Source organism: Trachypithecus francoisi, unplaced genomic scaffold, assembly GCF_009764315.1.
Source record: "Trachypithecus francoisi isolate TF-2019V2 unplaced genomic scaffold, Tfra_2.0 Lachesis_group4, whole genome shotgun sequence".
NCBI classification, from domain to species: domain Eukaryota; kingdom Metazoa; phylum Chordata; class Mammalia; order Primates; family Cercopithecidae; genus Trachypithecus; species Trachypithecus francoisi.
The window spans coordinates 16,844,821-16,860,402 of NW_022681469.1; the positions used below are offsets into that span (position 1 = coordinate 16,844,821).

The 15,582-nt window shown below is 40.0% G+C and overlaps 1 protein-coding gene and 1 pseudogene across 6 annotated transcripts in view; one reads left to right on the forward strand and one right to left on the reverse strand.

The window, feature by feature from the left end:
• The window catches only part of MGAM (maltase-glucoamylase), a 118,592-nt gene that overhangs the window by 69,780 nt on the left and 33,230 nt on the right, over positions 1-15,582 (reverse strand). For 5 of the 6 annotated variants that reach the window (XM_033194335.1, XM_033194336.1, XM_033194332.1 and 2 more), the window contains 12 exons: positions 14,219-14,328; positions 13,525-13,676; positions 12,837-13,008; positions 10,109-10,208; positions 8,030-8,142; positions 7,523-7,648; positions 4,657-4,788; positions 4,393-4,509; positions 3,375-3,488; positions 2,211-2,295; positions 738-855; positions 273-444 (listed from right to left, as the gene is read on the reverse strand). In XM_033194335.1, the coding sequence (XP_033050226.1) occupies positions 273-444; positions 738-855; positions 2,211-2,295; positions 3,375-3,488; positions 4,393-4,509; positions 4,657-4,788; positions 7,523-7,648; positions 8,030-8,142; positions 10,109-10,208; positions 12,837-13,008; positions 13,525-13,676; positions 14,219-14,328 (1,511 nt within the window). Of the gene's footprint in view, positions 1-272; positions 445-737; positions 856-2,210; positions 2,296-3,374; positions 3,489-4,392; positions 4,510-4,656; positions 4,789-7,522; positions 7,649-7,968; positions 7,988-8,029; positions 8,143-10,108; positions 10,209-12,836; positions 13,009-13,524; positions 13,677-14,218; positions 14,329-15,582 lie in introns of those variants that run through there. The other variant, XM_033194337.1, reaches the window with a different exon arrangement.
• On the forward strand, positions 6,888-6,981 carry LOC117073817 (annotated as a pseudogene).

The window sequence follows — 15,582 nt, forward strand, 5'->3', positions numbered from 1 at the left end:
TTAAGGATACATACACTTTTCTGTATAAAGTATGTTACACATGTTATACTTTAATAGAAAGATCAAAGTTGCACCTTCTGTCTTCATAAGGCAGTACAGGAAAGAATGGTATGGTATCAAAGCCCTGCTGATGTGGATGAAACACATGCTCTCAAGACATTAAATTCCCAGCCATGGCAGGCAGGAGAGGGGAGCTTTGCGGCTTGAAAACTTTCTAGAATGAGGCTACCTGGAAATTCAGGTTCATAAGAGAGCTTGAGGTAGCAGCTCACCATTGGGATGCCAAAAAGGTTGAACTCAAGCACGCCAGGGATGGACCATCGCAAGTCATCCCAGGTGGCGGTGTTGTCTCCTAACCAATGTGCTGCAAACTTGCCAGAGCCCGCAAAGGTAGAACGGGTCAGAATGAAGCTTCTCTTATTAGGGAACACAGTCTTGGCAGCTCTAGAAAGGGAGAGAGATTGAAGGAGCCAGTGTGAGATCTTAGTTTGTCTCAGTCCATGGGATACAGAAACAATACCAAAGACATTAAAAGTGAATAACCCACTCTCTTCCAACTCCCTTTCAGTACAATTAGAGTCCCTGTTGGGAGCATTCTGTATCATTAAATATGTTTTGTTTTGCTTTGTTTTGTCTTAAGAAATTTTATGCATTAGCCCCATAATCTCCAAGAATTAAAAACATATATATATTCTTTATATTCAATAATTAGCAGGTCGTAGCCACAGTGGTCTTACTCTGCTGTGGCAACCGCCATGGTGTAGCCATACAGATTGTGAACGTCGTACTGCTTGCCCCAGTGCTGCACTGCATCCATACAGAGAGTCTTGCAGAACAGGTACCCATCCAGGACTCCTGAAACCAAAGTGGGATCAATCAGCGACAGCCTAAGTTGCACATTTCCTGCTCCTTGACTATCACACAATCCGACATGACAGCCCCCCAGGCAGGCACTCTTGTGGGCATCCTGTAGACAGTCACACTGCTCCCTCACTATGAGAACGCTATCCACATGGAGTGGTTTCTCTGACATATAAATGAATTCTGCTGACTCACACACATCCTCCCACCCGAGCTCTCATGTGATTAGAGGCAGACACTCGGAAGCAAGAAGATTCAGTCAGCCCTGAGGTTCAATCTGAATTCTCCAAACTGAGCTAAGTTAAATGGTCCAAGAATAGAAATACTGAATGAAAGTGTAAATTAATTTCTGACTCCTTCTCTCCCCTGATCATATATTTTAGAGAATGATTTCCAGTCTCTCCTGTATTCATTTGTTCCTCTCTGCTCCCATTGCACCACTCTGGATGAGATCCACATTATCTGTGGATCTTAACTATTGCAGTAGCTTCATCATGTCTTATTTACCTCCCATGTATCTATTTCTAGTTCACACTATATATTAATGCCAGGTTCAAATTTCCAAAACCATCTGACCACCATGCTTCTCTCTTACTAAGAGAGAAAGTAGCTTCTAACACCAAAAGAATAAAATATGAACTGTTTAGCCTCTCATCCAAGACCCTCAGCATTTGATTCTACGCTACCTGCCCCAATTTCCTCTCTTCTCACCATATTGAAGCCTTCATAAGTTATTATCATCTTAGCAGTTTTTTCCTTTCTCAATCAAGATATAATTTATCCTTGAACTTCCAGCGTTCTTCAAACTATGGCCAATGCTATGATTCCAAGGCCACACCCTAAGAGATAGTGTTGTCCAAAGTTCAGTCAAAGCTGGATATCATCAGGTTCACTGACTTTGACCTCCCAAGTCACTAGTTCTGTCTTTTCATCCTGTGGCTCAGTTCTTCACACTGTGGACATGTCAGACATGACCCTCACCTTAAGACTAAGGCTGTTTACCTGGTGTCTCTCTAGTAAACCCTGGCCTGCGGGTGTACACTTGAGAATGACATAAACTTACCACTAGCCTCCAGCCTCTACACCATATCCTCTCTAGATCTTCCCTAGAAATAGCTTTGACTATCAGTAGAAGTACTACATTGCCCCTTTTGAATTTGTGCCTCTTTTAGGAAAGCATAGCATGTTTTTATTTTCCTTCCTAGTTTTCCTTATATATTACCCACATTTTTCTTTTTCTATGCACACTTATGAACAAATTCCCTTGTCAAATTTTTCAGATCTGTTCTTACGAATTTATAATATGAAATACACATTGCTACTTTAATCTGCTGACCACCAAGACTTACTGGGAGTGAATGGGGGGTTATTTAGGTTGCTTGTGGAACATCCTGAGACCGAACCATCAACAAAGTTGGAGACTTCATTCATATCCTGCAAGACGAAGAGCAAAAACTATTAAGAAAAAGTAACATGTTATCTTATGATGTACTGATGGTGTCTTTTTTTAATTAATCAGATAAATTATTCCAGATATTTTAAGGGGGTATTTATATATATGGAATAGAGTGGGTGTTCTTGTCTACCCACTGAAGGCTTCATGAAGAAGGTTCTTAACATTTCTTCAGATATGTCTATAACTGTTGAAAATGAACAATTCCTAAACATACCAGGTGAAAAAAATTTCAATTTATATGATGACATGTTTCAACTTATACATTTTCCATATATCAAAATATAACTGTAAATACATACACATAAAAATACATATAAACATACATACACAGAAAAGGAGGGAAAGAGCACATGAGGGTCTAAAGAGATGCATTCTAACATATCGATAATAAATGTCTTTGGTTGCTATAATTTCAGAGGATTTTTGCTTTTATCTTTTTAACTCTCTGTATTGTTTGAATTTTCTACAGTTCTGTTAGAAAAAGAAAAAGTTTCAACTCTGGAGCTCCCTAAATTTTGCTAACCCTCGGCTGGGTTACTTTCTTTCACCTGACATCATATGAGACATTTTTCTTTACCACAGGCATAGTCTGTTCATGCACCTGAGTGCTTTGACTCTGATCAATTTGTTCAACATGTCCAAATGGAAGAGCCTTGAACTAGCAATTGAATAATTTGTATACTTTGCGACAAGGTAAGGAGTACATGACCTGTTCTGAGTTCAGCTCATTCCTGGAAGGAAGGAAGGAAGGAAGGAAGGAAGGAAGGAAGGAAGGGGGAAGGAAGGAAGGGAGAAAAGAAAAGAAAAGAAAAAAAGAGCTAGACTTGGGAAAAAATTTCTGAGTTTCCTTTTAGCTCTAACAACTTGATTTTTATTCTAAGCTATGTGTTTTAGTAAGATTATTTGAATAGAAAGATAGTGAATATTGAGAATGATTGCTATACTTCCTTTCTTCGCCTCCTCCTCCTCTCCCTATGCTCTGTGACTCAAAGTTACAGATACAGATATACACAATCTGAATATCTGTCACTCAATAATCCAAGTGTAAACAACTCACAATCCAGATTCCATCAAACTCCACTTGATTATGAAAAAGTTCAAATTCCTTTGTCCACCAAACAGCACAGTTGGGATTGGTATAATCAGGAAACACAGTTTGTCCAGGCCAGACCTTCAGGAGAAAAAGAAAAACACTGATAAGAGTAAATTAAACAAATATAGAATAAAATAAAGTACTTTGCAAAGAAATTCCTAACATGATCACAGCAACCGAGGTACCCAGGAACACATCCTATTTAGTTAGGAAGGTGGAGTGCTCAGAATATTTAAAATAAATGCCAGGGTCACTTGAAGAAAAATGCATTTCAAAAAATGTTTAAGTCCTTAATGAATAAATTTGTGGATAAAGGCATTGACTAACTTAGTCATCTTTAACTCTCCACACTTTTTTTGTTCTTAATTCTGGGAATAGTAAATGGGGGAAGAGCACTGTGTAAATTTCAGCTAGTCCATTATAAGCTGTGGATTCTAACATCATTCACTTTTCCCTTTCTTTCCTATCCAATTTCCCCCAGACACTACACTCTGAAAAAGTCATCAGAGACCTTAGAAGTGAACAAGCAGATAACACCTTCCTGAAAAGACAAGGACAAACAAACATTTGAGAAAGAAGTGGGTACACTTGTCAAATACTGCAGGAAAATTGAGTAAGAAGAGGCAAGAAACAGTTCCCCTGGACTTACCAATGAGAAAGTAATGGGTGTTTTTTGCCAGAGCAGTGTCAGGGAAGTGATGGGGGAAGAAAGGAGACCACAGTCAGCTGCAGAGTGTGTGGGAGGTGAGAAAGTGGACACTCAGTGTGTGAGCTGTTGTTTAAAGGGACTTGGCTGTGAAGGGAATCAAAAATCTAGGATGGCTGGCATGCACTTGGGCACAAAAGGGCAGAGGAGAATTTATTCCCAGAATATATAAATACATTGAAAATGTACAATAAAACAATTACCTGCACAAACACACACACATTCACACACCCCTATGCAGCCCCTCTACCGCCTCCAGCCTTCCCATTAAGTTACCTCCCCAATGAGTGGAGTCACTCCATCTGAACTATTCACCCATATCTTCATATCTGAACCCCTGTCATATGGGCCATAGGGTTTACTTGAGGAAGAGTTGTTGGAGATGGCTGGATCCTAAAAAGAGAAAGAATACAATGAAGAAACCAACTGGAAGCTGGAGGCACTGAAAGGAGACTGGGAACTTGGGGAGAAAGCAAAGGAGATGGGTGTATGAAACGGAGGAGCAAATACCTAATCTGGAGGAAAGAGGGCAGTACGTACCACAATGGTGACAAGCTTCTGTCCATTTTTGTGTAAGTCATTGACAAATTCAGGGAAGCCTTTAAAATTCACTGGATCATAAGTGAAGTCCCTTCTCTCATCCATATAATCAATATCAGCATGCTGAACATCCTGGAAGAATATACAAAGTCCACAATTAGCGCCTAGAAATTTCCATGGTAAAACGAAATCAAATTTTCACTGTGATTATTCAGGATAAACAACAACTCTGTTCTGGGCTCTAAACAGAGTTCTTAATCAGTTCCTGGAAGCTGAGTGCCTCTTTTCCAATGGTGATTTCAAAAACACATGACCGGTTGGTTCCCTAGGGCTTGGCCTCATCCCTGCCATCAGGTTAACTGCATCATGCTATCCTTGCCTGGCACTCTGGCATTAAAAACCAATCAAGCAAACAACACCAATTATGACAAACCCCTAAGACAATCAGACATATCCACCTAAGAAATGACCTAAATTTCACCTTATTCACAAAATAAAGAAGGGAAGAGACTCTCTCCCACATCTCCCTCATTTTATTACCCCACATTTTATTCTGTTACTTCGCTTCTACCCCACATCTTTGCTGTTTATGCTATCCCAATTTTACCTGTATAAACATAGTGAAGCCCAGAATAAAATGTACCCTTCTCTACCACCTAGGTTTGTCTCCAAGGGAATAGAGCAGGGGAGAGAAGAGGATTATTCTAGAGACTACTAAGCTTTTCCCTTTGCATCTCTTATTAAATTTCACGCCCAACAGTACCCAATATCATAGGTACATTCAAAGTTAGCCATTCAAAGCACAAAAATGTTTTATTACACGTCCATATTATACCTTTTTGTTCACTTAAAGTGACAGATTTTGACATGTATACTGAACTCAGGTAATAGTGTTCAATTCCCTGTCTAAACACCCCCTTTCACATCTCACACCGCTAGGCAGCAGTAATAGTCCAATTCTTTCCTTTCCTGGATCACTTAAAAAGAAAATGTCTATTTACATGTAAGGAAAATGGCATAAAAAAAGAGATGGCCACTATGATGTTAGAGATCTGGGCTTGAAAACTAGTTCCTCTGGTTTTCTAATATTAAATGAGATTTCTAATCTTAAATGGAGTTTTGTGGGGTTTTTTCTGTGTTTTTGTTTGTTTGTTTGTTTGTTTTTTACTCAAGACTGAGTCCAGCTCTGTCGCCCAGGCTGGAGTACAGCGACACGATATCGGCTTACTGCAACCTCCACCTCCTGGGTTCAAGTGATTCTCGTGTCTCAGCTTCCCGAATAGCTGGGATTACAGGCACCTGCCACCATACCCAGCTAATCTTTTTTTTTTTTTTTTGTATTTTTAGTAGAGACAGGGTTTCACTGTGTTGGCCAGGCTGGGCTTGAACTCCTCACCTTGTGATCTGCCTGCCTCAGCTCCCCCACACGTATAAAGCCACGTCGTGCTGGAGAATGAGTAGTGGGACCTGCATCTAGCCTGAGAGTGGATTCATTGACCCAAACGTCTTAATCTGCCCTGACTTTCTGCTTCCCCCATCTCCTCAATTCCTAGGCTTTTTGAATCTCAATTCCGTTAAGCACTTTCTTTTACACTTCATATTTATGAACTTTCTGCCAAATTACAAAATGTCTACTGAAGCTCGGTTTCAATTGTGAAATGACCACACTACAGAGAAAGGCAAATTCTGCTCATTCCCAATTTAATAGTAATCAAAATACTAACGTAAAAACACATGGACCTGAAACTTGTTGTATTATTTTTCACATTCATGTAGTCATGCAGTATTCATTCTGTCATCAATTATCTATGTGGTCTTGGTCATGTTATTTCCCCTGACAGCCTCAATTTACTATCTGTGAAAAAAAAAAAGATGCTAACCCAGATGGCTCATAGTCCTTCCAGTAATATAATTATTTTGAGCTAAATTCATGGGGTCTAGAACTACTCTGCTTCCTCAATTCCTCTTTAAAACATCTGTTAAAACATAGGTAGGGAGACTGGGAATCTGCATCATTCATGACCTGACACTAAACCTAAGAACCTAAGAATTTAGACATTAAATCTTATGCCAGAATCTTAGAGGAATTTCTAAAATTATGATACAACTTTTATGGTAAGTTCCTGCCATGACACTTTTGAGTCAAAACAAACCAAGAACACGCGTAAGGCAAGAAAATCCCTACTGAGAAGCATTAAAATGCTACAATTCAAACTGAAGAGACAAATGCCTTGAAAACTCAAATAAAAACACCTGTAAAAGAGAAGATTAGCATGGCCCCTGCGCAAGGATGACAAGCAAATTCGTGAAGCGTTCCATATTTTTTTAGCAAACTATCACAAGAAGAGAACACCAAACACCGCATGTTCTCACTCATAGGTGGGAACTGAACAATGAGATCACTTGGACTCGGGAAGGGGAATATCACACACTGGGGCCTATCATGGGGAGGGGGGAGGAGGGAGGGATTGCATTGGGGAGTTATACATGATATAAACGTTATGCACATGTACCCTAGAACTTAAAGTATAATAAAAAAAAAAAAAACCTGTAAAATGTAGTCAATACAGTAAGCACAAAAAATGTTTACTAATAAAATACACGATAAGAAAAATAGAGACAAAAACAGATTACCTCCCAACACATAACTGTGGTCTCCTAGTCTATTTCATACTATAAAGAACTACGGTTCCTTCAAAAAATGATTGGTCCAACAAAAAAAAGTCTAGTATTCTGAGTATCTAAAATTCCTTTCATTACCAAATAAATAAATCAATTAAACTCAGGGAGAGAAAATACAAATAGTTGTTCTTTTTCTTCAAGGAAATTTCTTTACTTTTGGAGAACTATTGAAAACCTTGCTTACATAAGGGAGCTGTGCTGCGCGATTTCTCTCCACGACTTCTCTCATGTTGTCTAAGGTTCCATATTCATAACGACTGAGGTGAAATCCAAGTGCCCAGTAGGAGGGAAGGGCTGGCCGCCCAATAAGCTGAAAGACATATGTGAAGTGAAAATTAGCAAATATTCTGTTCTTAATAAAAAGTTTTTGAAGCATTGCTTTCAGAGCACCAAACATAGTCCATTTCCCAATGCACTGATTCATTAATGTTAGAATGTTAGTCTATTTTTCCAACCCTTCATAAATGTTTGAGGGTAGGGCCATGTTTGGGGCATCTTTATATTCTCTCACGTTCTTATAACATAAAAATGCTATACAGCAGGTTTCCATTGCATATATGAAATCTGTTCTTTAATAACTGAAATTTGTAACAGCAGATTTTGTGGGTCACACTTGCACAGGAAATCTACTTTTATAAAATATTTGCTGTTTAGGATTTCCTCAGTCACAATCTCGACATCCTAAGTTTACCTCTAGATATTCTTGAACAACTTGCTCTGGAGTGTTTCCCAAGAACACATAGAAGTCGAGAATGCCCCCAATGGTGCGATAAGTGATGGCTGGCGCAGGCTGAAGGACAACCTCTTGAAAGGTTAAAAATGAAGAAAATGAAAATCAGAATTGATTACTGAATAGCAACTACCAAGTTTTAAAATAATGCAGGATCACTAACCATGTGAACATGAACAAAGGGACCCTAGTGTCTCACATCTTGAATACTAAGGGACAAACCCTGACCATCCAAGTCCACCCTCACAGCACATGGCAGCCAAGGCATTTTTTCTGTGACAGATTTTAATAATACTGACTGGAGTGTCTTAGTGCCTTGTGCCAGGCCCCAGGCTCTGGGGAAAAAGCAGCCAGGCTCATGAAGGGGTCCAGAATAAGCCACTGTGACATAAAAAAAAATTATTTTAGACTGAAGGCATTTAAGTTACTGAAATCCCTGATGTGTCTAAAAGCATAGCCTCCCAAAAAAACTCAATAAAAAGCAATTGTCATAAATCTGCACCAAGGGGTACCTCTAATCTCTTCTGAGACAACAGGCACCATTCCCAGATAGACAGTGTCACAAGACTATCTCATCCTCCCTATCTTCTAAGGACCCATTTATCTTTCCAAAACATCATTTGTTCTCTCCTAAGCATCTTTCCTCCTTCCCTTTCACCTATTAATTAAGATGGTATAGAAGCCCCAAGTTCTAATCTCTGCTTTGAGTTACTCATCACTGAGAAATCCTGTGTGTATACGCATTACATGTGTAAATACATTGTCTTTTCTATTGCTAATCTACCTTTTTGCCAGTTTAATTTGCAGGCTCCCAAGAATTAACCCTAAGAGGTTAGAGGAAAAGCTTTTCCTCTCTGACTTTCATAACCACAGAACATGTCCCACCACATACCCTATCATTATTGTGAGAATATAATTCAACTAGACATGGACATAACTATCCTCAGTAAATCTCACACCAAACAAAAGCCAAACCAAAAAAAAAAAGTCAGAAATTGTGCCATAAATTCAAAATCCCTCTATGTGCCAATCACCATTCTCAAAAGTTGTGTCATTACACTGATTTGTATCCAGGAATAAAATGCCTCAAGAAATATTGCAATGTACTCTTTGGTCATAGGAACAACTCACACAGAGTATCTAGGATCTTGTGGCCTTTCCCACTAAGTCTGACTCATTTTATTTTCTGGTTCCTTTCACCTATCTAAAACTGTACAGTCCTTGTAATATATTATCTCAGTCTATTCTTAGGTTGTTTGGCATTTCAAGTACCTTTGGATCATCTAAGATTCTATTAGAATCATCTTAGATTCATCTCTTAGATGTCCTAGAATCATTTTAGATGATTTAGAGTGTTTCTCAGATATCTGTGTTGGAGAATCAGATCTTTATTTTGTTTAATTTCCATTTCACTGCAAGCTGATATTTTCATAAAACAACATGAAAATGAATTACTAGAAAAAGGTTCATGTGTGCATGTGGAGGCTACAGCACTGCTTACTCGCCATTTCTATACTCATCTTACTATAGACCTGAAACAGTCTGTGACCCAATCAGGGACCACACTTTGAGGAGCACTGATTGAATCAATGACTCTCAATTGAGAAGAGGTATCGATCAATACCCTATGCCCACCATCAATCCTGGGAGCTTCTGATACATCTTCTCTTCCCCTGTGGCAATTCATTGCCACTGGGATCTACTGACGAAAAGGCTGACGATGGAGAAGAACACATTGGTGGAAACTATCTCAGAGTAAATTATAGGGAAGGGTTAGCTCCCTCAACTTGATAATAGAAAATATTCCAACAGAGGCCACCAGATTCAGGAAAATCATAAACTAGGAGAAAATCCCCTACTCGTGGCTACCATGGATCAACAGGTAATGAAGTAGGGATAGCACAATTAGATAATCTATATGGCCCTCCCTACACTATGGCTCAGTCACTCTTAAAGGGATCCATTCCTTTTATCAAAGTGCTGTAAGAAAGGGACTGAAAATCACTCTTGCGCTTGTTTTTTCCATTAATATTCCTTTACCCATGGCATTGCTGTTCATCAGAAACACCCCAAAGGACAATCCACTAGCATCTTCAAGACACAGGAAGAATGTCTGCGCACCATACAAATTAGTTCCATTCTGCAGAAAGATAATTAAAAACCAAAATTTACAACCAAGAAGTCTCAGCACCACACTGTGTGGTTGGTTTAGGAAATCAGTCCTAATCATGCAACTAATTGACAGGAAATTCATGGTCATAAAGACACATTTTTAAAAGATGGGGTCTATATCTAGTTGATGTTAACCAAGTGAACTCCTGTTTTCTTACAGAATGAGCCAGCTATGATCATTCATCCAGAAGGGATGTGAAGGCTGTGATGTTTTTTACAAGGTGAGAGGATAGGAATTTTTAAAACGTAATTCAAAAAAGCTGCCCTCTCAAAGAGGCCTGTCTTAACCTGACTTAAGCTCCATCAATATGCCTTAATATGAATCAGGTAACTAGATGGAGCTCTAGTCTAGGCTTGTCTTCGAGACTCCAGAACAGGAGTTCTCAACCTAGACTGCATGCCAGACCAATTAAAACAGAATCCCTGGAGATAGAAGCAGACATAGCTGTTATTTTTTAATTTCCCCAGATAACTCCCACATGTAGTCACATTTGATAACTATTGCTCTGGAAAAGTGTTTCTCAAAATTTGGCGTATCCACAAATTACATGGGCATCTAAAAGCAGATTTTTTTTTTTTTTTCATACAGGGTCTCACTCTGTTGCCCAGACTGGAGTGCACTGGCACGATCTTGGCTCACCGCAACCTCTACCTCCCAGGCTCAAGCGATTCTCCTGCCTCAGCCTCCTGAGTAGCTAGGATTACAGATGCATGCCACTACCACCTGGCTAAATTTTTTTTTTTTTTTTTTTTTTGAGACGGAGTCTCGCTCTGTTGCCCAGGCTGGAGTGCAGTGGCATGATCTCAGCTCACTGCAAGCTCCACCTCCCGGGTTCACACCATTCTTCTGCCTCAGCCTCCTGAGTAGCTGGGACTACTATCTGCCACTATGCATGGCTAATTTTTTTGCATTTTTAGTAGAGATGGGGTTTCACCAGGTTGATCTTGAACTCCTGACCTCAAATGATCCAAATGCCTCGGCCTCCCAAAGTGTTGGGATTACAGGCGTGAGCCACTACTTCTGGCACTAAATGCAGATTTTAATTCAATAGATGGAAGAAGGGGCTGAAAACTCACCTCTCTCACATGGTGGTTCCCCTGCTACATACACACTTTGAGTAGCAAGGATCTGAGGCTCCTTAATGAAACAATTGTCACCAATTATTCCTAGGTTAAGTTGCTCTGACTCAACAGCTTTTCTACTTTTCTGATAGGCATATACGTACAGTACAGAGCCTGGCCTTAAAATTACACAGAGAAGGGATTAGATTCTTCCTCTGTTCTTACAAACTCTTTTTTTTTCTTTTCTTTTTTTTTTTTTTTTTTTTGAGACAGAGTCTCACTCTGTCGCCCAGGCTGGAGAGGAGTGGCATGATCTCAGCTCACTGCAAGCTCCGCCTCCCGGGTTCAGGCCATTCTTGTTCTTACAAACTCTTTTGCCTTGAGCTATTAATTTGGCTTCTCTGGACCTTGGTTTTATCTAACAAGAAATTATTATATTTTCTAGACTCTATGGCTAAATAGAAATATATATATACACACACATATATGTATGTGTGTGATATGTGTGTGTGTATATATATATATATATATATAAATTGTTGACTAATAAATTATTGCTGTAATCTCCTTTCATCTATCCATTAATTCTGTTTAGTCAAGAAAGCCCAGCCAGGCACAGCGGCTCACATTTGTAATCCCAGCACTTAGGGGAGACCGAGGCCAGAGGATTGCTTGCATCCAGGAGTTTGAGATCAGCCTGAACAAAATGGCAAAAACCAGTCTCTACAAAAAAATACAAAAAAAAAAAATTAGCCAGGCATGGTGACACATACCTTTAGTCTCAGCTACTCCAGACACTGAGGTGGGAGGGTTACCTGAGCCCAGGGAGGTTGAGGCTAAAGTGAGTCATGGTTGCGCCACTGCACTTCAGCCTGGGCAACAGTGAGATCCCATCTCAACAAAAGAGAGAAGAAGAAAAGAAAAAGAAAGGCCCTGAACAACAGAGTACTGCCAAATTCAGAAAACAATGTTATTTCCAGTTTTAGCAGTCAAAACAAACAAAAGTGGAAATAAAATAAAACGACAAAACTCTGTCTATTCTTTCACTACCACAATCATTCTTTATACAAAACATGATTGTTTTAGCTGAGACTTTATCCTATTTTGATAAACCTGGTAAGTCAGTGATTAAAGGGGAACCTAAAAGTATGGTGATCACAATCAACTGTTGTTCAGAGTACAGATATTAATGAGATCTTCTCCATATCTGGTTAGGAAAAATATGAAGGAGTTGGCATTTACTGAGCACTTTCCTTCTGGCAGCCATTCTTCTAGATACTTTACATGTATCAGTCCATTTAATCCTCACCACTACCCTATTGAGATATTACTTCCATTTTATAGATAAGAAACTGAAGACAGAGAGGTAAGTAACACCCAGAACCATGTAACTGGTGAGTAGCAAGACCAGAATTCAAAGCCAGGTAGTCCCACTCTAGACTCTTACTCTTAAACACTACACTGTAATACTAGAGGTGACCTTCAAGAATGAGACTATGATATTCAGTGGAAAGGGACCCATCTGAAAGCTTACTCCATTGGGAGTTGTGTCCCTGTTAAATATGGGCCAGGTCTTCCAATTCATATCATGCCGGTACTGCTGGTGCACATGCTCTCCCAGGCCATACACATTAGCACTAGGCAGTCGGGTGGAGAGCTGCAAGAACTGGTCGGCAAACAGGAGGGGCCCAATGCTTGAGTCAAACCTAGACACAGGTGGAGAACACAAGGATGGGTGAGCAAGCGGTGTGGAGAGAATGTAAGTGTTTGGAAAAGCATCCTTTATATCTCAATGACTCAATAGCCCCCATTCATTCAGTCCCATTTGCCATCCTGTGACATTTTTCTATGGACAACAAGAGATTAGGACTCCTTGAAGAAAGGGACCATGTGCAAATTTCTTACTCCCAGACCAGACATGACCAGAACACTATACTTACAATAGGAGATGTTCAGTAAATATTTACTGGTGGACAGCTGATTATATATTATAGATGGAGAGAAATAAAGGGAAAACTAAAGAGAAAAAAAAAAAGATTGTGCAAACAGAAGAAAGAGAAGGAAAGTCAGAAAAAAATACATACTTTAGAAGGTAAAGGGTCTGGTCACTAATAATGGTCTCACAACCTTCAGGAATATTGTTGAAACACCCCCTTCTGCATGCTTACAGACCTCCCTGGAACCTTCCTACTCTGATCCTTCGATAGGTTTCCAAAACTTACAAAACACGATTGTTGCTTCTTCTGGTCACTTTGATGCTAAATGGCTCTCTGGAGATTTCAACTTGGTAGGTCAAAGAAGCAGCAGCATTTCCACTAAAGGACTGCACATGCTCATGGGGTACTTCAAACCTGTTCTTGGTTTGGTCGGTCAACTGTGCAGAGACAGAAATAGAAGGAAAGCCAAAATAAAAACTTGTCAGAGCTTCCCAATATCCCTACTTATGATACTGGAATCAGGTACTGATCAAACTGACCTCATATCTAAGGTAGATGTACTCAGTATGTTACCAAATTCAAAGGGTTCACCTTTGGGCATAAGTTGGTCTTTAGGTAGAGACATACACAGCACATCTGCAAAGATGGATTGAAAGCTGTGATCTCCCTTATTTTATCTTCCTACCACATTCCACATGTTATCTAGAGTAAATAAATGAAAGCCAAACTCACTAGTAAACTGTAATACATATTCAGGAAGTTATTATTCTGGCTTACCTCCATTTGCATTACCTGCATTTGTCACACTAAAGGAAGACTATTCCGTATATGTCTTTAACATACAGATGCCAATGAATAATGACAGTAGAGAAAAATACCTCCAGTAACGAATTTTTCTATTTTGTAGTAACTGCAGTCATCGGATAGGGAACAAAAGTCTCTCAAAAAAAACTTAAAAAAAAAATAGACAAATTACAACCTTAAAGTGGAAACGATTAGATGTCTGATATTCTGCTGTGAGAAGAACATTGTCAACATTGCTTCCGAACACGGGTGAAGAAGGCAGATTTTTCAACTGGGCTGTGAACCCTAACACAGGAGAGAAAAAAAAAAAGGTTTTCATAGTTGACTCTGCAAATTCTCAAATAATACCTACATAAAAATTAAGATACATGGGGCTGGGTGCAGTGGCTCACACCTGTAAACCCAGCACTTTGGGAGGCCAAGGCGGGTGGATCACCAGGTCAGGAGTTCGAGACCAGCCTGACCAACATGGTGAAACCCCGTCTCTACTAAAAATACAACAATTAGCCGGGAATGGTGGTGCACGCCTGTAATCTCAGCTACTCCGGAGGCTGAAGCAGGAGAATTGCTTCAACCCGGGAGGCAGAGGTTGCAGTGAGCCGAGATCACGCCACTGCACTCCAGCCCACACAACAGAGTGAGACTCCGTCTCAAAAAAAAAAACAAGATCAGGATACATGTCAAAGGGATTGATGAAAAGGCTTTATTTCTCAAAAGAAGGGAAAATACAGGCATAGACGCCATCATATGCACATACTATCTATGGCAGATTATGGCGCTAGATATCATCATTACATTATATAAAAATCCGTCTCTCTTCTACAAAATCTGATTGAAAACCTCCCCCAATAAGCCTAACACTCATTCCACAAGCCCATCAGTCATCTGGTGTTAATCAGATTCCCTTTACATTCTCAGACCTGACATATATATACACAATTCCTTCTCAGTCATTTTCATACTGCATTACAGGTGATTATATCCATTGATGCCATCTCCCTAATTAAATGGTAAACCAGGTGAAAGTTGAGACCTTATTGGAACAGTCCATCAGGCCCAGAGCATCTAAAAGGGGAACGTGCCTCTTCCTTTCCACTGAGAGCCTCCCTAAAGCGTCACCTTCTGCCATCCCCTAGAATGGTCATCATTATGTTCTGTATTTTTTGGGGGGGTGCTGGATGGAGTCTAGCTCTGTCACCCAGGCTGGAGTGCAGTGTCACAATCTCAGCTCACTGCAACCTCTGCCTCCTGGGTTCAAGCCATTCTCCTGCCTCAGCCTCCTGAGTAGCCAGGACTACAGGCGCATGCCACTACACCCGGCTAATTTTTGTATTTTTAGTAGAGATGGAGTTTTGCCATATTGGCCAGGCTGGTCTCAAACTCCTGACCTCACATGACCCATCCATCTCGGCCTCCCAAAGTGCTGGGATTACAGGTGTGAGTCACTGCGCCCAGCCTATGCTCTGCATTTTAGAGGAAGAGGAAGAAGAGGGGCTATTCACTCCATGAACACTTATATTGACTTTCACAACATGTTTA